Here is a 24,196-nt window from a genome sequence, read left to right on the forward strand (position 1 = left end):
TGAAGTCCTGGGATAAGGTTGAGAAAGAAGAATTGTGAGAAAGAAATTTGAGGGTGAAGAGGTTATATGAGAATCCAACAGGAGATCAGCTGCTTATAGGGAGAGATGTAGCATTCGTGGTGGTAGACACAGCAGAAGTGGTAGTGCAGAGAATCCTCTTCAGACAGTGAGCGTCTCTACATACAGTAACTATAACAAAACGCTAACTCTTAGGAAAAGAACTTGAAGGGAAAGCAAAGTTTCAAAACAAATTTAGAACAAATCTCCATTTTTGTGGTAGAACAAAAAGAAGTCCCAGAAACCAAGATAGAGAAGCAGTTCAAGAAAACAGCCATTATAAATACAGTAGTTCCTTCAAGCAAAGATACTTTCATTTAGATATTTCTTATAAATTTTATCATGAAAATATCTACCCAAACTAAAGTTGTATGAAGAGCCATAAGGGAATCTGATATATGGTAAGCTAATTCAAAATTAAACATGTAAAAAGGAGTTTGAATGCAGGTACCCTGTGTGGGTAGATAAAACTATTCCCTGAAGCCATACTCGATTACATGAAAATACCAGTGTCTTGGGTGAATTACTTCCCTGTGAGCTGTTTTCTAGAAAACATTCCATGCTCCCAAAACAATTCAAAAAATAGTCACTTCTATGTATTATATGCTAAGTCTCTATTGCCAAATATATTATATGCTCTGACCAGAAGTTATACAGCAATCATCAGGAACTAAGCAAGAAGCAGCTTCCCTACTGGCCAACCCTCATAGTATCAGAAAGTGCTATGCAAGCTGCTGGAGGAGAGAAGTAGTCAACACTCACCTTTGGACCCTGCAAATTCATGAGTGATCTGACAGAATGGGCACTGTTGCAATAGTGGCCAGCCTTCTATGATGGTAACCCATCACATCATGATATGACTGGATGCCTATTCCTAAATCAGAGCTTCATAATTTGATGTTATAAATGAGGTCATTGTTTTCTCCATGGCTGGAAAACTCACTGGTGCTAGGAAACATACCACCTATGGAACATACTACAGTTGTTTTGATAAGTAGGCATGACCTGCCTGCCACATTGCCTTCTAAATTACTACATAGGTTACTGTTATTGTCAGCTTTGATCAGATGAGCTTTTATTTTTCAGTGGTCATATGTAACTTCAAATACTCATAACTGCTCAAAGTTGTGGGAATAAATGACTATTTATGAATGAGACATCCATATCATTCCCTTCAAATAAAGGTATGTCACAGAGGAAGGTGTGACAAGAATGTAAGAACTAGAGGATACGATGGAGTACTGCAGAATGTTGTCTTCTAAGACTTACTTGACACCATAAGTGAAGGCAGAATCAAGACCCTCTCCTCTGCATTAAGGCTGAGCATGGAATCCCATCACAGGGAATGGGCTCCAAAAGCTGGCTCATGTACCAGGGCAAGATCCTGGTCCCACTGACATACTATGCTGATTCCCTCTGGGAGGATTGGATGGGGAGTGGGTTGGGAGGGTGGGGAGTGGGTTAGTATGTGGGGTGGGAGAGAGAACTGTGATTGAAATATAAAATGAAATAAAAATAGACTAACATAGCCATTGTACTCTTGGACTTTTATCAGTTGTAATTACCTGAATAGGACCTGAGCAATATTAGGTCTGACAATATCCTCTCATGAACTGGGAAGGAACTCAATGGTCTCTCCCCATCTCTGAAGAGTTCTTGGAAGTTAATCATTGCTAAGGGAGGAGAGCGCATGTATTATAATTGGGTCATGCGTGCACACACACACAGAGGAAAAAAGTAAAAGTGTTGAAAAGAAACTAGTTAGGAACAGAATTGAATGGAGACAAGAGAACAAAATGCATATACATACACATATGAAATTGTCATAATGATTCATTTTGTATAGTTAATATATGCTAATGAAAACATTAAACAATTTTAAAATACATTAAATGCTCAGAAAAAATACAACAAACACCAATATCCCTTTAACTTTGATAGTAGCCATTGAAGTATGTTTCTTCTTTTTATATTTAAGCATGTGACTTTAGTATGCATGCAGTCTGATTAGAAAGAAATGTCCCTTTCATATCAAATGATTCAGAATATTTCTTAAACAATCTGAGGTAAATCTTGAGGTGAGACTGTTGAAAATGATAAACTCCCAGGAAGTCAAGCAGACACCTTAAAGAAAGTCATGGATAGAATGTGAAATGATCATCTTTACTCCCGATTACTGATCCAGTGCCCTTAAAAACACAAGTTTAGGATTGGGAGTTTCTATTCCTATTTTAATCTGCTAGGTATTTTTGACTTTGAACTGGAAACATCAGAAAAGTATCATAGAAGGAGGGGGCTCAGGTGAATCCTCTTCTCAATATCTCTGCTGATTTCTTTGAGATGTATTCTTTGACATCTCTCAATGAAGAAGCAAAGCTAATTGCTGGTGTTAACATTCTGTAAACTTGCCCATTTCTTTTTGCCTTTGTCCATCTCCATTTTATTACTGGGAAGTCTTCCACCAAAGCACAGGGTCGACCCTGCTCTCAGTGAGTTAGACTCTTGGCAAATCCCAAGTACACAGCAGCATTACACAATGATCTGTCTGTGAGGACTTCCTGCCACCTCTGCTTAGTCATTATTTCCCAGCGTAAACATTATACCAGGGCTGTTTAGTGAGCCTAGTTCCTTTGAAATCTTTAAAATTCTCATAAGCTTTTCTCTCATCCATTACAAAACGTAAAATAGCCACTTTTCACATATAGGATCCCTGCACTTCTATGTCACCTGGGACCATACGACTCTCATTTCCAGTAAGATTGGCCACTTTCTTTCCTGTTACTTTGGAAACCTCTGTTTTTATAATCCAGTTACTATTAAATGGTCCCTGGTTTGCCTAGTAGATCTGGTACTTAAATTCCAATATGCAAAGGTGGGAAATTAAACCATAGACTAACCATGAAAGTGTATGCTTTCATTAAGACTACTAGATGTTTTGTTAGATGCTTACTGTAAACACAGGAGAATAATTAAATCATTTATTGATTATGAGTTCAATGTTCAGCCGGAGCAAAAGTGGGCTGGGAAAGGAAACATTACCACCATTTTGAGACCTGTTTTAGGAAGCATAGGATCCCTTAAACGGGTAGATGATTGGCAGCAGAACACCTTTTAGTTGCTAATACTACCTTTCTATCATTTATCATTAAAATTCGAACAAATCAAGGCAGTTAGAAAGCATGATTGATTTGTCATTGGTTGCATTTTTGCGTCATTTTTCTGTCATGGAGAAGAACATAAGGCTCTTGGTTTTGCATATTTAATGTGTAGAAAGGGCTTGGGAAATGAGGAGAGGTTCCTGAAAGGGTAGAAAGAATGCAACTAAAGGGAAAGTATGTGGAAACATTTTTGATGTGCATTTTTCAAACTAAGATCAGTCCACAAATATTATATTTTACTTAGACTTTGAACTGTTTAATTTCTCTGATGTTACATATATACTATTTCCTCTATAAGAAGGGAACACACTTAGCAGGAATAAAGAAAGATAAGGGGGAGTCTACAGGACTTCAGTGGTAGAGCACCCTGCAATTGTGTATTGGATCTTCGGTCACATTCTCAGGGACAAAAGAGAGAGCAAAGAGAAATCTGCAGTATCTACTGCTCTTCTTTCTTCTGACTGCTCCCCTGTGAACTGCTCACAACATGCTGACATCTTCTTCCTGTCCCATCTTCTTCACAGACCCAAGATTGGCTGGTGTCTTCACTCTGATTCACAGTTATATATTCTTTGTTAATTATCAATTTAATTTTATCTATGAAAGAACATACATCTTAATAGTAGAAATCCATGAATTCTGACATCAGCTGAGTAAACTTAAGTATTCCCTTGTCTTCTTTGAACATAGGTTTTCTTGTCTCCAAGAACACAATACAGTGTGCTTTGGAAGTCTGTTTCCAAGTAGACTTCTACTGTGTGCTTTATTTCCAAATATAAGTCTATTTCCAAAGGAAGTATGGGGTATCATAGCTTGTGTACCTCTAAGTAAAGATGATAGCACCTAAGGTTTTTCCTTGGGTTCTGGCACATATTCCCAATAGAGATAAAGTACTGATGACCAGTGGAAATCCAGATCTTAGCACGCTATGGCCCACTTGATCAACTAGGTAGGAACAACTAGCAGACCTCTTTTGTCTCACTAATCATGTGACTATTGGTTTGGTTTATTGGATGCAGGCCTTTCCTAGTTGCTTAATAAATGCACCCTACACAATTGGAGCTTTCTATGTCAATCACATGCAGCTTTAACTTGAGTAGTGACGTTTATTATATCAATCATATCATATGACAGCCACTTACCTGTGACTCCATGTAGCTCCTTTTACTTAGGAGAGTATATATGGGTAGGGAGGCAAGACCCTTTGTCAGCATGTCCCCAGTGGGCAGGTGCACTACTTTTCCCTTCACTGAAGAGAAATGGGAACATGAGAAGAGAACAGGTCTTTTCTGAGTAAAGGTATCATTTAAATGCTCATTACTTCTTAAAGTACAATCTGCTCTTGTGTGTTGTGAATTAAAATGCACTAAGATCAGTACAAAACCATGCATGTTTGAAATGAGGCTACGAGAAAGGAACCTTGTGACTACTTTATAAAGTAAATGGATCTACTTGCTCTATTTTTAATATTCTGTGAACATAAAATATAAAGAATGAGAACAAAGAGTTCCCCACACATAGTTCACATTTCTCCCATAGCACTAAAACTTCTCCCATATGAGACATGTGGGTGACTTTACAACACCTTTCATTATCCCCAGATGACACAAGGGGACTTGCCACTTAAAAATAAATACAAACCAGAGTACTTTTCACATCAAAACTAGACAGTGAGAGCCCATTTCAGTTGCCACTATAGAACAGGTGAGAGACAACGGTGAATGAAATGTCTTCCAATGATATTCATAAAAATAAAGGAAGGAAAACTAGAGTTGGCTATAGGAGGAGGTAGGCAAGAATGTGGAAGTTGGAGTTGAAGATCAGACCCAAGATGCACCGCAGCCTCTGATCTGCCCCAGGTGAGTCTGTGCAATGCATCCCTGCTACAGCCTGGTCTGGTGTTTCTCCACGTAGACAGTACTGGAGTCAGGCTTACCGTGTGCAAGGAGATGCTAGCAGGAGGCTGCACCTGGCAGTCATACATTATGTACCTAATGAGCAAATGAAATGTTTAATAACTGCACTGTGGAAATAAAGCTTAGAACAGTAAATGCCTGCTGAGGCTGTTCATCTTTCCCCCATGCACACTGCTGGCCCATCGCAAAGCTCCAACATCATTTGTGTTTCCCTGCCTAGTGGGTCCTGCTGAGGAAACAACATTAAACCAAAGCGATGCTCACTTAATTAGTTGTATAACCATGTAAAAGCATTTATTTAACATAGCAGCTTCCGGCGTTGCATCGAGGGTCTCCTCAAGTGATTCTCCCGCGTGTACCCCAGCCACGGAAAATTGTGCAGTGGCTTCAACTGAAGCATTTGCAAATTGAAACATTTCAATTAAGCATGGGTCATTTAGACTCATAGAAATTTAATACTGCATTATTTTACTTAAGCAACTTAGAGTTTAAAATATAAAAAGTAAAAGCAAGCCAAGTGCTGTTACAGGTTTGCATTAATGATCTTTTAAAAGACTTTTTTTCTATAAAGCACTGATTTAACGACAAATTATCACCCCTTATAAATTAAGTATTATTAGTTGATGAGAAATCTTTTTTGAAAATATTTTTACCAAACTGTTAAACCAATATTTTTTTTAAATTTTGTTTTATTTTGTTTTTTGTTTCCTGAGTCAGATTCCAATGCTTGGGAGCCTAAGAATGGCCTTGAATGGGCAGTAGTCTTCCTGTCTCTGCCTCCTAAATGCTGGGATTAGAGAGAGGTGCATGTCACCATGCTTGGCTGATTCTTTCTAAATCTCAAAGAGAGGCAAGACAATAAAGAGTAAGTTAAACTGGCAGAGCTTGGGTTGGTGGAGAGGCCCCAGAAAGAGTTGAAAGTGGAGGAGTAAATGCAAACAAATATATTCATAAAGGAAATAGAAATTAAAAATTAACATACCAAGAAATTTAAAAAATTAACATACCAAGTTGTTAAAAACAGAATGAAAATGAAATGCAGGAAGGATATCAGTGTCAGCTTCTCCTATCATTTTTGTAGGTAACAATATAGAGAGAAAATTACTTAGCTTTGATAGATATGAGGAAATCACGAGTCAAAGAAATTGCACTATCAGGCTAAAGGATTTCAGTATTATAACACTGAAACCTGACCCTCAAAACCTGATTTAATATCTTCCTTGTTTGACGGGAACACTACTGGGAACTGGTGGAACACTTCAGAGACAGAACCTCCTGAAAGGGACCCACGTCAGTGGAGAATGTGGCCTGGAAGGATATCTTGGGTCCTGTGTTCCTTCCTGTCTCTACTCCTCTTTGTATCACGCTTGCCTCGTAATAAGCATTTCCCTGCCACCCACTCACGCAACAATGTACTCCTTCAATACAGGTTTGCAAACGATAAAATCTAGTGACCATGTACTCAAACTTATGAAAATATGAGCCAAAGTTTCTTGCCTTTGAAGTTGACTCTCCTAGGCATGTGTTTTATAGCAGAAGCCATGAATCCCTTTTTTTCCCACATGTGTGCATTTATCAGGACTTTGTTTTATATATCACATATAGTTCATTGACTTGGAGAAAATAATACAGTGAACCCAAACTCCTTCATTTTGTCTATCAGCTAGTTGTTTCTGGTTGGGAATTCCCCCATCCATCCATAACTAAATGCAATCAGATGAGTTTTCCAATTTTTAAAACCCCAGGGATGTTCTTTCTCTCACATGCTGTCACCTATATCCATGTTTATTTCTTCCTCCCAAAGAGAGATGATGTCCCCTGATCTCATTCTGAATGTCACTCGTTATGTTTGGAACAGAGCTCAGAATATGCTGACTAGAAAATTACAATTTTATTACATAAGAAGCTCAGAGTCAGGAAATGATTTCTTTTATTTTTATCTTTTATTTCCCTTTGATACTTTGCTCTCGAGTAATCCATAGAAGTTTCATTGAAATTGTTCATGCATATGCTAGTTATCAAGGTAAATGCTGATCACAAAAACAAAGAAATAAACATGAAGTCATCCCTGCAAGGTGCAGCTGAGATCTGCTAGCTTCAGAAAAAAAGAGTGAAAGCCCTATCATCTCCAGACATTGAGATACAAGAGTTGAGCATGCTGGTGAAATGGGTTCTTTTCTACTTACTACATTTCCAGCAATTCCTTAGGAGAGTAGGTTACAGCCCTCTTTAGTTTGTCAAAATGTTAAGTGTAGTCTGTGGGTCTGGACCAGATTACTGCAGATTCTCAGCCTCTTAAAAGATTGTTATGCATTTTCTGCTAGAAGTGTTTATTCAAAGCAAAGGAATCAGATAGATTAGAAATGCACTGTCAGGATTGGCAGCCACATAAGTAAGGGTGTTCAAGGAATTTGATTACACTTTGGGTCTTTCTTTTATGGGGTTTGAAAAAAGAATGGTTGATTTCTAAGGGCAGTAGCCTGTATGGTGGTTCCTTATTTTAATTGCCAGATTAAGTTATATGACCTCATTTCTACCTGTGTTCCTATCTATAATTCATATTATTTTAACTAATATTTACATGGCATAAATTGGTACATGAATGAATCTTCCTTTAAAGTTCACTTAGAATGTTTTGTGACAAGACTTTTCCTAGGGAGACATAATAAATTTCTACTCAATCCCCAGGACAGACTAAAATACTGATACCACCAAAGTCCAACTTTGTGGACCAAATAGTTTTATTAGAGTTAATTATCAGAGGAAGAGTTAGGTACAGGAAAAGAAATAATGCAGACAGCTGTGTCCCCACAGCCTACCCCAGCATGGCTGACAGCTCACAAAAGTTAGGAATCTAAAGCACACCACAGCCTTCAGGCAGCTCAAAAGATTTGAGTATCCTTCCTAAGTGACTCAGTTGGTCTAGACTTCTTCCATCTTCCAGATGGTTTTTGCTTCTTCTAGAAAGCTGCTCTGAAAACATCTTTACATTGTCCCCAATGAGAGAGAATGAACCTCTGCCTTCTATACTGTTTACTTGGGGTGGAGGGGCTCCATCCTGTTTGTTTCAGGGACTACTGAATATATTTTGACTTGTTTGGCTTCAGTCTTAAAGAGCTTGCCTGCAGGATGGAATATTTCTATCTCTGAGGAAATTGTTACACAGCACTCCACCCCTTATTTCACGTTTTACATTCCTCTTTCTGCCCTCCTGTGCAATGATCCCTGAGCTTTAGAAAGGATGGTTAAAAATGTCCATCTAGTGCTAAAATTTAGGTCACTGCATCACAATAACAATCACTTGTTCTCAAGAGTTTCACCACAGTTTGAGTTGAGGCTAACAACAATGTGATTGACATGCATAAATACAAAGCTTCCAAGGGCAGTTTGACATCCATCTAGTAAAACCATTGAAATTTCCTTCCCATTTGGCACTATGATCTCACAAGTCACATTTTTGTCTTGGCTTATAATACCAGTTGTGAGCTCCCTCTGATGGAGTGGGCTTTAAATACAGTCAAAAGACTGTTGGTCATATCCATGATAGTTGAGCAATAAGCATGCCTGGCATGTCAATATCTTAGCACACAGTGCACACTGGCAAGCAGGCATGTTGGGGTCAGTTCTCCACCAGCATCCTGTATGGCCTCACTCACTGACACTATGAAAGTCAGTTAGCAAGATTGGAGTTTGCTGCTCAATTCCAGCTTTACTTCTCTGTATCTTGCAGTCAAAGTGTGCACGTGCGGTGTCTTCAGCAAAAGGTTCTTATTATCGAAATGTGCCATACAAGCACAGCAGTGGCCTTTATGATCCACGGGTCCTCAAGGGCTTTCCTGGTCAACAACATCATAGAGAGGTAGCCTAACTTTGACACTGTGATTCTCATTCAATCTTCTTATGACCTCTGGAAGCTTCATTTTCCATGCATACAGAGTACCTTTTTTGTTTAGACTCTTTAGTTGTTATTTTTAACACCCCATTTTCACTTTCAATTAACCAAGATCAGAGAACTGTAAGATAGGTGGACATACCATCACACATGATTATCTTCATCCCATTCTGTATCCCAAGGTGAATGAATTGCTGCTTTTGTCACTATCAATTTTTCATGGACACTAATGTGTAACACTGAATTGGATGAAACCCTTAATGGCAGCTTCCCATTTTGCTCTCTTGCACAGACATGCTTGGAAGAGGCCTGTAGCAGTGTCCACACAGATGAAGCCCTATTTGTATCTCAGCAGCAGGCACAGGCTCTATTAGGTCTATCTGACAATTTCTGATGGTGTAGGTTGATTTATGTACATGTCCAATCAGGTCTTCCATTTGTGGGTGCCATAATAGGAAATAGTCCTCACATGTTTTGGTAGCATGCAAAATAGCATACTATTTCACAGAAATGCCAACAGCCTTAGATATTCTCCATCCTGTATTGGTTCTACTATGACCAGACTTTATACAGACCCAGTTGGCAGCTTCCAAAGGTAGCTGAGTGGAAATGGCCATACTTCGAAAACAGCATCTGCTTCCTGATTTCCAGGGAGATTTGATAAGCTGTGGTCTGCCTCATGGAAAACTACCAGGATTTCTGATTCAAGCTGAACTCTATTATATACTTCTTTTCATATTTGTTGTCCCCACACGGGCCAGCTCAGTATCTGCCAATCCTCCTTTTCCCACTGGGCTGTCTATGAACTGAGGATTCCAAACACAGCCCAACTGTCAACACAGATGGTTATGAGCCAAGTCTAATGAGTTACTGCAATCCACACTGCTCCTAACTCAGAACACGGGTTACATCTTCCAGGCACATGACATCTATACTTATTTGTATTTCTACAGCTTACATTTTTGTTTGGTGTGCCTACGAGTACCATGTCTGTACCAGGCATCTACAAATATAGGCGATATCCCTCCAGCACTTTATCTAACGCACTCTTGGTTCATTTACTGGGGGATGCTCAGTGACACTAAAGGACTCAGATCCTAAGACAGCCCGCATGGCATTGGTGATGGGGCTTGTAGACACCACATATCATTGCTATAAGTATGCATGCTACCTTTGTAGAGTTTGCTTCTGTGCTAAACTGGAAAGGGGTTTGGGCAAAAGGTCTTCATTCTAGGCCCTTTTTGCATAAGCTGTGTAAACCGTTTTTATAGTCACTGAGGGAGAACCAGCTGAGAATTCTACCAGTGGCAATGCTGTTATATACTGCTCACAGTTGTTCTGGTGGTGTGCATGGAGCTTCTCCTCCTTGCCCTGACTGAGGCCCCAGCTATAGCCTTCTGCACTCCTGGTGACTTGTCCAAGAAGGGACACTATGGTAGTAGAGTACATGACTGTTTGGCCTGTCCTACAAGAATTTTAGCCTGCTCAAAGACTTCTTGAGGCTTCCTGTCCCAATCACATATAACACTTTTCTCTAACAAGTTATTCAGAAGATGGGTTGCTTGGGCAAGATGGAGTATGAAAATTCGCCAATATTCCAATAGCCTTTAAAATGTCTTTTACATTTACAGTATAGGTTATTGTAACATTTTGTCGGTAGCATTATTAGGAATCACATGTGTCTCTTATTAGGAATCACATGTGTCTCACTGGACCATAATACACCAAAGAATTTTACAGCTGTGCTTGGCTTTTGCACCTTGTGGGATTGATCCCCCATCTTTGTTTCTTTAGGTGAACCTGCATATCCTATAGATGAATTTCTAGATCTGCCAAACACTATGAGGTTAGCATTATATCATCTACGTAATGAAGCCTAATTTGCAGAGGGTGAACAATAAACTAAGCAAGATCCTTGGCCACTATCCCATATCAAGTAGTAAGACTTTGAATTTAACCTTACAAGAAGTACTCTGAAGATCCACTGCTGAGTATTCCATGCAATTAATGCAAGAGCAATGTAGAAAAAGCCAGACAGTGTTTAAGAATTATACTAACACCCAGTCTGCAGGTGTTATCCAGGAAATCTCAACATGGAGGAATGAACTTGGCTTAACAGTTCTCCCAATGGCAGTCATACATCAGTGGGTAAGAGGCTGCAGCATGGCTCTCTGGGAAACATCTTCTTTCAGGCGAAGTCCCCAGACTCGACTCACTAACTTAAATGCCAGAGGATTGCATTCCTTTTTCACTCCAAAATGGTATATGCCACAAGACTAGTTATTTTATATAAAGATGTATGTTTGGCTGCAATGCTGTAGAAGATGGGGTCAGAATGTTGCCCCTGGGGAAGACGACCAGTAAGTTGTAAGATACACAGTAAAAAATTGCATCTGACTTGTAGCTCCATAGAAGACTAGAGATACAAACTAGAAAATCAAATCAGAAAATAATGCTCAGTGGCCGTCAAGTACTTCAGTGAAGGATAAAGCAAATCTCGGTGAGCTTTTGGGGACTCTGGCTTCCAGTGTGCAACTTCAAATATCTGAGGTCTGAAGTGGAAAATGTCCAATCTGTGTAAGCAGAGCTGGAGCATAGGTCCAGAATTAACACAAACCCAGGAGACTGCTGTCAGCTTCCCAGCACAGAATCCCTTATGAAAATCTCTTTCAACACTTCTTTACTAAAGAGACATTTTGGTATCAACATTGTCTAATTGGCTGTTAATAAACCACTCCTGAGAAATTCCTCCTACACACATATCTTTACCTCTTTCTTCATCATATGGAAATGAAAGACATTAAAGGCCACTGACTGCAAAATCACATCCCACCAATAATAAACTCTGGAAGACTGCTCAAATTCATTGCCTATATACATTTTGGGGAGATTAGTTCTACCTCAGTGTCTTGGTTTCCAAGGACCATGGGTTTCTTTCAGCAAAACAAATAAAAAAGGTCTTGTCATTGCATAACATTCAGTATATTCTGAAAGATTGAATAAAATTGTTGCCTCATCACTAGAGAAAATCACTTAGCCTAACAATCTTCATTTTTTTAACGAGATTGAATTAATGTAGTCTTTAGGCACACCTGTGTCATAGTATAATATATTAATACGGGAAATGGAGCATAATACATGAAGCATCTGCCCATGTATTATGGCAAAAATGTATCTCAGAGTATTTCTGTAATGTTAATCACATCTTCTCTATATACAAAGCTGTGAAAATGTACTAAGATAAATATTAAGGATCACATGAACAAGTCTGGTAAATTCTAAAAGAATATTTATTTTATGTGTTTTCTCTTACAAAACAAGAACCAACACTGCTATAATTCTCTCCACAATAAGCTATGCCAATGCCCTTTCATTTCTCTGATACACATTACATTTTTCTTTGTAAATACCTACATTAAAGAGAACTGATTTCTAGTGTGTACCGAGCATATTGCATGTATTTCGTAAAGTTCACAGACTTAGTTTAAGTTCCTTGAAAAACATTTGGAAAATCTTAAAAATAAAAGCAAATCTGTTTTCATCATCTAGGAAGCCGTGATTTTAAAAAAAGATAAATATGTATAAATAAGTCCATAGAGAGAACAGTCATTAGGATGTGTTTCCCCCACTGAAATAGTAAGGCATAAAAGGTACGCATGCAAGGTGAGAGTACTGCATTTGTGAAAATAAAGCTCAACTCGGATTTACCCAGAACCTGGAAATCTTTGTATGAGGATAAATGAACACAATCCAGAGACTGTAACTCAAAACAGAAATTCAACAGACATTCATTCCAAGTTCAACAACACTCTTTTTGGAAGTCTCATTAGTTTGGTTGGGCTGTCTGTTCATTTTTTTCTTGTTTCATGTTTTGATGGCAGAATTCTTAGGTTTTCTGTGTATGTACATAGGGAGAGGGGGTAGGGAGCATGTTGCTGGAGATAGAACCAGGCTATATAGCCAGACTGGCTTTGAACTTATACTTTCCTGATGTCTCAGCGTCTAACTTGCTTGTATAAGAGTAGTTCGGACTACCATGCCATCATTACTTTATCAACTTTTAACTGAGAATTCCTTTAAAAATGTGTATCTCAATTTGAGTATATTTATTAATATCCATATTTCATTTGTGCATGTATATATTTATTTATTCATTCATTTATCATAATTCTGGGAATTGAACTCAGGACACTGTATATGCTATGCAAAAAATCTAACCCTAACCTACATCTCCAGTAAAAAAAATGTAAAATATCAATATAAATTAAACATGAGGTTCACATGGAGATCCAATTGAGAACTTGGGTATGACTAGCTTTCTAGTGCTTCCATTTGTAAGTGAGATCATGCCAGGAACACCCTATGTGCAGTAACAGGCTCAAAAGTACAGACATAGGTAAATGTAATACACAGATGTTTTGTTCACCACCATTGAAGACAAGCTAACGTTACAATCTCTGGATGGATGGAGATTTCACTACCATCTAATCATAGATGATGAATCCAAAGTGACTATATCATGTATTCAAAAGTTTCCATCGTATATTTGGTTTAAGCCAACAACCCCCCTCTTCTTTTGAATGACTAAATCAAGTTGCAATTTTTAACAAGGTATTATTGTTGTCACTTATTTGTAATTATTATTATTATTGTGTATGGTGTGTGTGTTTAATATGTGCATGTGAGTGCAGGCACACCTGACACAATAGCGTGATTGTGGACTTCAATATAATTTTTTGGATTTGGTTCTTCCCAACACATGCAGGATAGATTCTGGGGATGGAACTCAAGCAATGAGATTTGTATAGCAAGCATTTCTCTTTTGAACTATCGAATCAGCCTGCAAGTTGTCTATTTTTATAGTACTCTTCACATTTAAGATTACTTATGTTTGCATTAAAAACTATAACAGAAGAAATATATTTATGAAGATGATGAAAGCATTATGCTTATATTTCAAAACCATTGTAATAAAAATAGGTAAAGTCAATGCTAGAGTTTATTGACATTACAACTCACTTATGACATTCAGTCACATGTGAAAAAATTTCAATCCTCAAGCTAAACATCATCTTTAAATTCCAGTAATGTTCAATTTCATGGTTTCCTGAAAATCTCACCTAAATTAAATAAAACAAGTTATGAGAAGGGAAACCTTCTCTTATCCAGGGCAGTTAGATATAAGCTGGGGGAATTGTCTGTCCAGTTGTGGAATGCTGAGGTTACTTGATTTTGTTTCATCCTTTACACTCTAATGAGTGAGCTCAGAATAATACTAGTTATGATTTAGTATGGAAATAGTAAAAAGTAGTCCTATTTGAACAATTTAGTATCATCTACCTTATAGTGTCTGTGTATGTATGTGTGTGTGAGTGTGTGTGTGTGTATGTGTGTGTGTGAGTGTGTGTGTGTGTGTGTGTGTCATATATATGTGTATGCATGCATGTGGAAGTCAGAGGAGAATTCCAGGTATCATTCACTCATCAGACATAGTCCATCTTACCTATTTTGAAAAAGAATTTCTTACTCTTACTGACCTGAAGCTTGCTTACTAAGGAAGCTAGTGGTCCAGTGGGTCGCAGAGATCTACCTGACTCTGCCTCCCCAGCATGGGAATTAGAAGTGCAGCTCAATGAGTCATTCTGTTTACATGTGTCTGGGGATCATATTCAAGAACTGATGTTCCAATGAAAGAACTTTATCCACTGAGCCATCTTTCCACTCCTTGACCACTTTAAATGTATAGTCTCATTAAATACTTAGAAATCACATTTGTCATTACCATTCTACAGATAAACAAGCCAGGACAGGTTGAGAAAAATCAAAAGTTTGCATAACCAGTGATCACTGAATATGCAGGATTTCTGTGTCTAGTTACATACTTAGATCCCTGGGGTTTAGCAATAAAAGGTATTGAGAAGGAATTTCAGGTTAGGTCATGAAATACGAGTATGGATTCATATTCAAATTTACACTTTACAGTGTCTAGCTTTTAGCAGATTATTGATTTCATAAAGTATTTACATTGTTTCAAATGAGTAAAGGACCCTTTTTTCTTGTCGCAGATCAATTAACCCAGTTAGTGTATCAACCCTTATTTGTTTATTAAAATAGAAGTCTATTTCAAAGGCTATAATACCCCCCTAAGATCAGTAGAACCAACAACTAAAGTGAGATTATTTGTGGTAGAATGGAGTGAAGGCAAACTTTAATACCTTCTTTTTAATTTGTTTGGATTTTGAGATTATATTATTTTCTCCTTTTCCTTCCATCCCTCCAACTCCTCCCAATGCACCCCCATTGATTGATATATGTGTGTTTTATATGAGTATGTGCATGTGTGTGCACACGTGTGTTCATGTTTGTGAATGTGTATCCTAAATATATAAATATAACACTAAAAATAAATGACCCAGAGACTGATATTGGGCTTTAAACTTCAAGATGAGTATCAGAAAAGCAAAGCAGCTGGTTACTAGTTTCTTAGTTATACCTCAGACTGAATGGGCTGATCCTGACTGTAATCTCTCCTCAGCGTGAATGGAGAATGGATGCCTTTACTGGGACCTAGCTTCCCTATTGTGGGGATTAAAGGTGTAAGATATAATTCTCCTTTATACTGATTCACTATTGTGTAGATCTTGGTGGCTTTGAACTCAGAGAGATCCATCTATCTCTTAATCCTGAGTCTCTATAACTTGAGGCTGATTTTGCTTTTCTGAATCCTCAGTCAAGCTTTAATAAATCATAAATAATATACCACTACATATAAACACAACCTGCTCAGTGTGTATAGTGTTATTTACATGCATACATTTCCAGGACTGACAGTTTAGTATTGGATAATCAGTGGATGAACTCTTCCCTGGAGAAGACTGTTTCTCCTACTCTCAACAAAGCTTAGCTGTCTCTAGTTCCTTTATCTGGGGCTGGAGCCTCATAAGCTTGCTCCTTCTGTATTAGTGTGTCTATTGGTGTCATCCTCATACATGGCCTATGTTGACTGACAGACATGTTGGTGAAACTTCATGAGTCTGGGTTCTCTGACACAACTTTTGTGCTGAAGCACTTTGTTTCAGTGCTAAGCAGACATAATTCTTTAGTGCTGTAAGATGTGCTGGCCAGTTTAATAAGTCTTTAGAAACATTTATTGTAAATTACTAGCAATGAAGCAGAAACACTGCTATAAGTTAAGCAGAATTTTTAAGGTAAATTTCAAACTCAATAAAAAGCAATTCATTTTTTATTTTAGTAAAAAATGTCTTTGACAGAAAATATTTTCTTGCAAGTTTTTGATGTCTATTAAAATGTATTCAGTTAGCATTTTACTTTGTTCAGGAAAAATATTTCATTTTTGTCCAATAGATAATAATACAATTCTCTCAGTTTAGCCATGCAAGACTTTCTTCTACTGAAATATCTAGCATTTCTTTTTAGACCAAGCAGCTATTTCTTCTAGGCTCACACATCTTTAGCTCTTATATAATTTAGAGCTTATGTAGGAGTTATTGTACAGTCCTTTATAACCTGAACCAGAGGCTGCAGATAATGAGCATGCATGATAATCTGTAGATTGTGATGAAAAGTCTGCATCTCCCTGCCCAATTTGGAATCCACTTGAAATTAGTTATGACTCATAGAGCTTTATCCGCAAGGCCTTCTCACAATCTGTCTTCCATTCAGGGGAAATAAAATGAGCCTGCCCTGAGTGTCAGAATCTATAACTGCACACAGAATGAAGTACTCGCTTAAGTCAAGGCCAGCCTACAGGATTCAGTTTATACCAAAGACATTGTTCTGTGGATGCCCTATATATTACATTCATTACTCTGTGTTTTCTATTCCAGGACCTACTCTGCCCAAGACTCATGTGAAAACAGCCTCTCTTGGACTGGCTGGAAAGGCAAGGTCCCCTTTGCTTCCTGTGTCTGTGCCAACAGCCCCTGAAGTATCTGAGGAGACTCACAAGCCAGCAGAGGATCCAGCCAGTGTAAGAGCCTGTATTCAGAGTACAATATGATATAAAGCAGTATGCACTCAACATCATATCAGGCCATTGTGTTTACACCTTGCCTACACTTGAATGTGACAATAAAAGCTTTATATATAATATATATGTATATATATGTATATATAATACATATATAAGCTAACTAAAACCACATTTAGAAAATAAAAGGAAAGTTTCATTGGTTAAGGAACAGAAATTTTCTGTTCTAAGGGGAGAAGTCAAATATGATTAATTTAGAAAACTCAAAGAAAAATCAATGGTAAAGGGGAAATAGGAATTTTGAGAAGAAAAGTAAAAACTTTTTTTTATCAAAAATGTTCTATGAAAGAGATTGTAATCAAGCTACCTAAGGGCAGCTGTTTGGAATTCTAGTGTAATTCTGAGTAGTTTTAAAGAGGAAACATTTCAAAGAAATTTATAGAATTAACATATCAGATACTTTGACTACCAGGAAATAGTAAAGGGAAAACATAAAAAACAGATTAGACTACTATCTTTTTTTTGTTGTTCCCTCTCCCTCCCTTCCTCCCCTGTCCCCCAATCCTCCCAACCCATCACCCCCACTCCATCCCTCCTCCGCTCCGCAGGGACTACAAGGTATCTTTTTCCAGCACAGACTGTGAAAAGAAAATTTGCCACTGCCAGCTAGTTTCTGTTACCTCATGCACAAAGTGAGACTTACACCAAGTTTGCAAATGTTACAATGATAAATCTTCAATAATACCTGAGGATAAAAGCAGCAAGTGCAATCAGTCTCTGATAAGTCATGAAACTACCAATTTCCTTGACTAAAATTATTTTCATCAGAGATCTCATTGTCAAAATGAAAAATTATTTCATTTGAATAACAAATACTTTTCATGATTTTTAAAATATGAAACACTATAAAAATCATAAAGTAATATCAGCACATAGCAACCAATGAAATAAGTAATGTGTATTTTTGTCTGAATGTGTGGTAGAAGGACATTATATGCTTAATATACCTATATACCTATAAGATTACAAATGAAGATCCCTACTGTTCTCTATTCAGAATACAACTGTATTTCAGTGTGCATCTAGTCACATGATTTGTGGCGTATGTAAAATTAGATCAAAATACTAAAATTACTAAATGTTTCTGACATTAGAATTTCTAACTCTGATGTCAAATGAATAATATCAAATGGCCTATTTTATACTTTAGGTTGACTGAAAATAGTCAATGCAAAGGACATAGTATTAAAAACCATAAGAAACATATGAAAGGAAAACTAGAAACTGCGCTAATTTAAATCAACAGCTTCATATAGAATAATAATGTGACCTCCTGAATAATTTTAAATTTTCTAGTATTCATATTAAAAGCATTAAAATTGATAAAATGTATTTTAAGGCTGTCTTTTGCTTAACTTATTATTTACCAAGTTTATATTAATACTTGATAAATATGAAACAACTGTCAATACAGTATTTTTCCTATCATTTTCACATTATGCATTCAAAATTAGATGTGTGTCTTATATATGAACTACATTTGAATTTGTACTAACCATATTTCAATATTCAATAGTTAAATTCAGATACATAATCCAGACAACCTAAACAGCACATTTGAGAATAGGTGACCAAGGACCAGGTGTGGTGTCACATACCTTTAATCCTTGCTCTGAAAAGGCAGAGGCAGATGGAGCCCTGTTAGTTTGAGGCCAATCTGGCCTACATAGAGAATTCAAGACCATCCAGGAGCACATAGTGAGACCCTGCCTCAAAAAAAAAAAAAAAAGAAAAGGAAGAAGGAAGGAAAGAAAGAAAGGAAGGAAGGAAGAAAGCAGGTAGGCAGGCAAATAGGGAGTGGGAAATGATTGATCAAGTAATCATCTCACCACAATTTCATTCTTTTTATACAAAACAGTGTGTTGGACCAACAGTCTACTTTTCAATCCCTGCTCAGCTTTGAATGGTACATGGCCAACCTATTCATTAATGTGCTCATATTCCAAAACAAAGTCTTGGGTTAATACTGTGTGCCCATTTGTCTGCAACATTCCTCCATGGATGACAAGGCTTTATGAGAATCTTGTAGTCCAAATTTTTCTGAGTCTCTGGGGATGATGGACATTGACTTACTAGGATGGGAAGGGCTCTCAGACCATGGTAGTAAGTAATACTTCTTGGCCACATGGAGTACAAACCATCAATCTGGAGTCCAAGAACTGCCCCCTTGTTCAGGTCAACTGTTTCTGTGGGTTACACCAGCCCTGTCTATCCCAATCTCTATCACAAGTTCATCCAGTTAAAATACTCTGAGAATAGTTTTGGCTATATGCTCCCATGTAAAAGTCAAGAATAGTAAGTGGCGCAAGTAATAATAAGTGGATCCTTCATGGAAGGAGCCTATGAAGACACAGTATTAACTCTGTTCTCATTCTCTTTTCAGGTATATGAGCAGGATGACTTGAGTGAACAAATGGCAAGTTTGGAAGGGCTAATGAAGCAACTTAATGCCATCACAGGTTCAGCTTTTTGACACATATTGCAGAAGCACTGAGATTTTCTGGGAACTTTAAAGCATACCAATTATCCATAAACAGCACACCTGTGTCCAAAAACTCTAACCAGTGTACAGGTCAACCGTCAGGACCACTCAGTTAAGGAACATCTGGAGCAGTTCGGAAGGAATCCCATCCTACCTAGACATCAGGAATTGGACAAGGATGGCCATGAGGTCCCTAAGCAAAAGCAAAGATGCATCTTCACTGAAAAGTCAAGGCTGAAGTTGCTAGCATAGTTCTGGGTATTTGTCACTGCAGTGACTATTGTGTCATCACTGATGCCTACATTTTCTTTCAGTGATAACTTCCATTTTCTGTATAGGTCTAGTCTTACAAAATACAAGTGCATTATTCAAGCCTGTACCATGCCATAGCAAATCAGAAAATAAAAAACAACCTCACTGTTTTTATTTTCAACTTTAAACTACAAAACATTCATGGTAATTCTCTGATTACATAGCACCAAAGGACTGGATGTTTTTCTGGCAGCAGAAAAAGTAAATTAAGTGAACAAGCAAAAGGCAATGAATGCTTGTTTACAGCCCAATGATTCATCTCAAGTGGCAGATATTAGTGAGTGGGTGTAAAATTTTTACCAAGTTTAGCAAGTATTTGTAAATCCATCCATGATTAATGTTTATGTCTAGAGTATAGACACAAAAATCCTCAACTGGTGGCAATCTGCCAACAATACCACCTTTCTAGAAGGAAAGGACAATATGCAATCTTCTCAGACACATGGTGATTGTGAAATTAAGCTTGTAATATGATACTTTTCAACTTGAGTGGCTTTTGTGCCATTCCACACTGTGATGGCCTGTCTGAGTTTCACTAAGGCTTCTTCTTCAGGCATTTGGCCAGAAGCATTCTACAATCCTCCTTCTCATCATCCCCCTATTTCTTTCTCCTGGGCAAGTAGCCTTAGGTAAAATGGCCAACTTCATGAATCCTATATCCTGTGTCCCCAATATCCCTCCATGCAGATAGGAGACTTCCTGAGAGTAAGCTCAAAAGAAGGAAAAGGAGCATGAAAGACCGTTTCCAAGAGCACCTTTTCTTGAGCAATGTCACTTCCACCTATCACATCTTCACTGAGCTGCGTGAGGCAACATTGACTAATGTTCACCACAGGCTCTGTTGGCAAGGCAACCTTCCATACCATCCCTAAGACAGATTCAGGGAGGAGAGAGGGGTGGGTACCACTTGACATCTGACACATCATGTAGGTATTTTTCAAAGCAGCATCTTAAACTGTGGACTAGAATTTTAAACTATTGCCATGTTATCTACAGCTTGAAACTAGCTGAAATTAAGAACATTCTGTGCATTCCCTTTTAGTTTATGAATTTTCAGCTGCATTTGGAGTTAATCCCTATTTATGCAGCTGAGTCGCCAAAAGGGAGCTAGTTTGCATATTTATCAGTTAGGTGACTTGAAAACCCAATGAGAGTTTCAGCTGAATTATTCCTTTCAGCTCTGCCTTTGATTTCAAGCTTGAGTAGGTCATAATTTTAAAAGAGCATGGCAAGGATAGAATCTTTACAACCTAATAGCTCCTTTTATTAGGTGGGTAATTATATATGAATCCCTGAATGAAATATTTTGAGCAAAATGGCACTGTAACAGAAATAATAATTCAGATTATTTTTTTACAGTTTTATGTCGGGAAAGGAAATCTGATGTCAAAGAGAGGGCTGGTTCAAATGGTTCATTAGAAAGTCTGGTCCATTTGCAAAATGTTTCCTTCAACAAGAGTGCTTGTTCAATTTACTGAGATTTTTCTGGAAGTACTTTCGAAGAGCTATGTGATGTTACTTAATGGGACAGAAGGCTTTTGTTCAATATCTGGGCACTTAGGTAGACAACCCTGACCTGAAACAAAGCATTTCTTAACATAGCATTGAATACTTTAACAAATCACCCACTGTTGCCAACTGGAAAATATTTACTAAGCTAAGTTTCTCAAAATCCTAGAATATGCTCCCTTTTTTAGTTTCTGTAAAGCTGAACCACTTTTTTTGAGGCATTTGATACCCATCAGAGTCAACTCAAGTTTCCACGTGGGGTATGTTACAAACCTCAGGTTTTAGTGAATAAGTTTTAATGGAATGTTGCTATAAATTCTAGGTGGACAGTCAAGACAACTACAATTTACAAAATTCTAGGCCTTTCTGCTTGGTCAGTAATTTCCAGAAATGTAATCTTTAAAAATCATTGAAAGTATGTTATCCATTTTCATTGGTAGCTGTATTTCTGCTCCATGCCCTTGAAAATTTCAACAAATGAATATAATAGTTTAATCAGCTACTGAGTCTTATAAGTCATATTATCATGTCTTGTATATACAGTGGAATCCATTTACACATACTCAGGAGACTGATATTAACCTGGTGATTTTAATGTACAATTAGTTCAATGTGGCTTCTTCAGAAAGCTTGTTCCCATATCCCTTCCAATGATTCACATGTGAACAAAACATACCCAGGATTCCAGGTGAAAGTTTAATTCTCTAGTCTCCTTTGACAAGAAAGACTCTGTGGCTGGTGTGAGGCAGTTTGGTTTGATTCCTTCTGAGTCCAGCTCATGGCGTGCAGGACACTTTAAACTTATAAATTTATTTGACTCCCATAGGGTAAGGCTGACCATGTAGCCAGCATCTCTGCTACTCAGAATCAATTCTCTGTGAAAAGGAAGAAAATAAAACTTGGCAGGAGGACTTATGTTTCCACACACTATATTGAAATTCAAAGCAAGAACCTGCTCTTGAAGAACTTTTTAATTTTTTTTCTGTTTCATTTTGATAAAAAAGCTATTCTCATTCTTCCAGAAATTTTTGCATTTGTTTAAACTGACAAAAGTGAGGATAGCTCAAAATATATACAAAACCATTTTTGTAATGCTCCAGTCAAAATGTAAGTATTTCTTAGTGACTTATATTCAATGGAGAACTGGTTATAGCTGCCTCCATATAGTAGACCCATAATATTCCATAACATTTAAACAATACAGCTTTATCTTTGGCTATTATTAAATACATACTCAGTTGAATGACCCAGAAATAAAGAAGCCAAGTTATTGATGTAAGCAGACTCACTAAGGTTTCCTTTTGGGACTGGATGTAATAATAGTTTGGGTTTCTTCAAAATAAAGGTTGATGAAAATAAGGAGTATGCTTCATGCTCTGCAAAGATAGAATTTACAGAGAGTCCAGACAGCATTTTAAAGCTAAAGCTCACCATTCACTAGCTTTCCAAATAAACAACTTCTCCAGCGCAGGTCTTTCTGGTACCCTTACCCCAAGAGTTTTATACTGAGATGACTGTTGATATTTTCCTCTCCTCTCTGGAGCCTTCTGACTTAGTTCAAATAAATGTCTTAAAGCCACCCATCAACGAAAAACAATGTGTCAGTTATGATAGGTGAACTGTCCATGCAATCCCCAAAAAGATTACTTAAGATGCTGCCTAACATTTTACATAAAATCATATCCAAAGCAAAGAATTATGGTGGTTTTCGAATGCTCATTTCCAGTCAGTGACACACAGGAAAAAGGGAAACCTCCAAGTCTATAATGTATTTAAAGAAAATAAAAGTAATACAAACTTTAAAAAGATGAAGAACAGCAATACAGAGAATAGAAATTCTCCATTTTACACCTAGTTCTCTTTATGCATCAGTCTATTTCCAAGTATTAGTATCATAGCCTGGGATACCTGGGTATACCTACTTATGATTTGAAGATGACAGAGTCCAGGGCACTAAGGATCTGCAGCAGCCACAACACAGTCCAATACAAACTTCCTTTCCCAAAATCAAATTCAAAGCAATATTCTCTTCATAATTTGTATTTATCTAATGACTTTCAAAAATCATTTTAACATTACTCATAAGAGCTTTGCACTTTTGTCCCTGTTTTTAAAGTTATGTGGACACATTAGAAAATCACAGATAGCTGGTTTGTGTGACACCCCATCCAACTGAAAATATGTGTCCTCATGCCTCAGTCTACCTTGTTAGAAACATTTGCCTTGTTAAAGAAACGCTCTATTTCTGGTCAGTGAGGATATATAGGTGACAATACTATGCCCATATCAGCAAATGAGTGTAACGTCTGCTCTGTCTCATTCCTTTGACCATTGCATAGCTTTTCCTGGGAAGACTTCTAGCAACACTCTGAAGGGTGTTTCTCTCTTGCTCTCAACTTTGTACATTGCCATCTTATGATTCTGTTGTTGTTGTTGATAGGAGAGCAACAGCAAAACTGGACAAGAAATCATAACTACAGAGGCATGGGCCAAGGGATCTCACTGTGTGTTTGATGTGTATTTTCAAGATGCAAGAAAGGAATGTTGGAGAGGAGGAAAAATGTGTTTTTTATTATTGTAGGGTGAACCTGACAATTCACTTGGTGGATTGGCAGCTTGTTTGGGGGAAGGGTGGGTGGGTCTGAGGGGTACTTTTTATAAGTAATATTTAATTTATTATTTAGAAGTGGCTTCTTTTGGATAATTTATGATACAAAGGGAGATGTGGTTGGGATCTAGCATTGGCTGTTAAAGCTGCAGTGTTTTGTATTGCAGAGGGACAACTTTAGAAACGAACTGTCCACTGCTGAGCATGAGGAA

At 37.6% G+C, this 24,196-nt stretch overlaps 1 protein-coding gene across 3 annotated transcripts in view; it reads left to right on the top strand.

Moving 5' to 3' along the window:
* Nucleotides 1-23,996, top strand: part of Dcc (DCC netrin 1 receptor) — a 1,023,267-nt gene extending 999,271 nt beyond the window's left edge. For all 3 annotated transcript variants that reach the window (XM_040741618.1, XM_040741619.1, XM_040741620.1), the window contains exons 28-29: nucleotides 16,871-17,013; nucleotides 19,457-23,996. In XM_040741618.1, the coding sequence (XP_040597552.1) occupies nucleotides 16,871-17,013; nucleotides 19,457-19,546 (233 nt within the window). In that variant the 3' untranslated portion in view covers nucleotides 19,547-23,996. The remainder of the gene's footprint in view (nucleotides 1-16,870; nucleotides 17,014-19,456) is intronic.
* Nucleotides 23,997-24,196: the final 200 nt, after the last annotated feature.

This window comes from Mesocricetus auratus, unplaced genomic scaffold (genome assembly GCF_017639785.1).
Source record: "Mesocricetus auratus isolate SY011 unplaced genomic scaffold, BCM_Maur_2.0 Super-Scaffold_6730, whole genome shotgun sequence".
Lineage (NCBI taxonomy): Eukaryota > Metazoa > Chordata > Mammalia > Rodentia > Cricetidae > Mesocricetus > Mesocricetus auratus.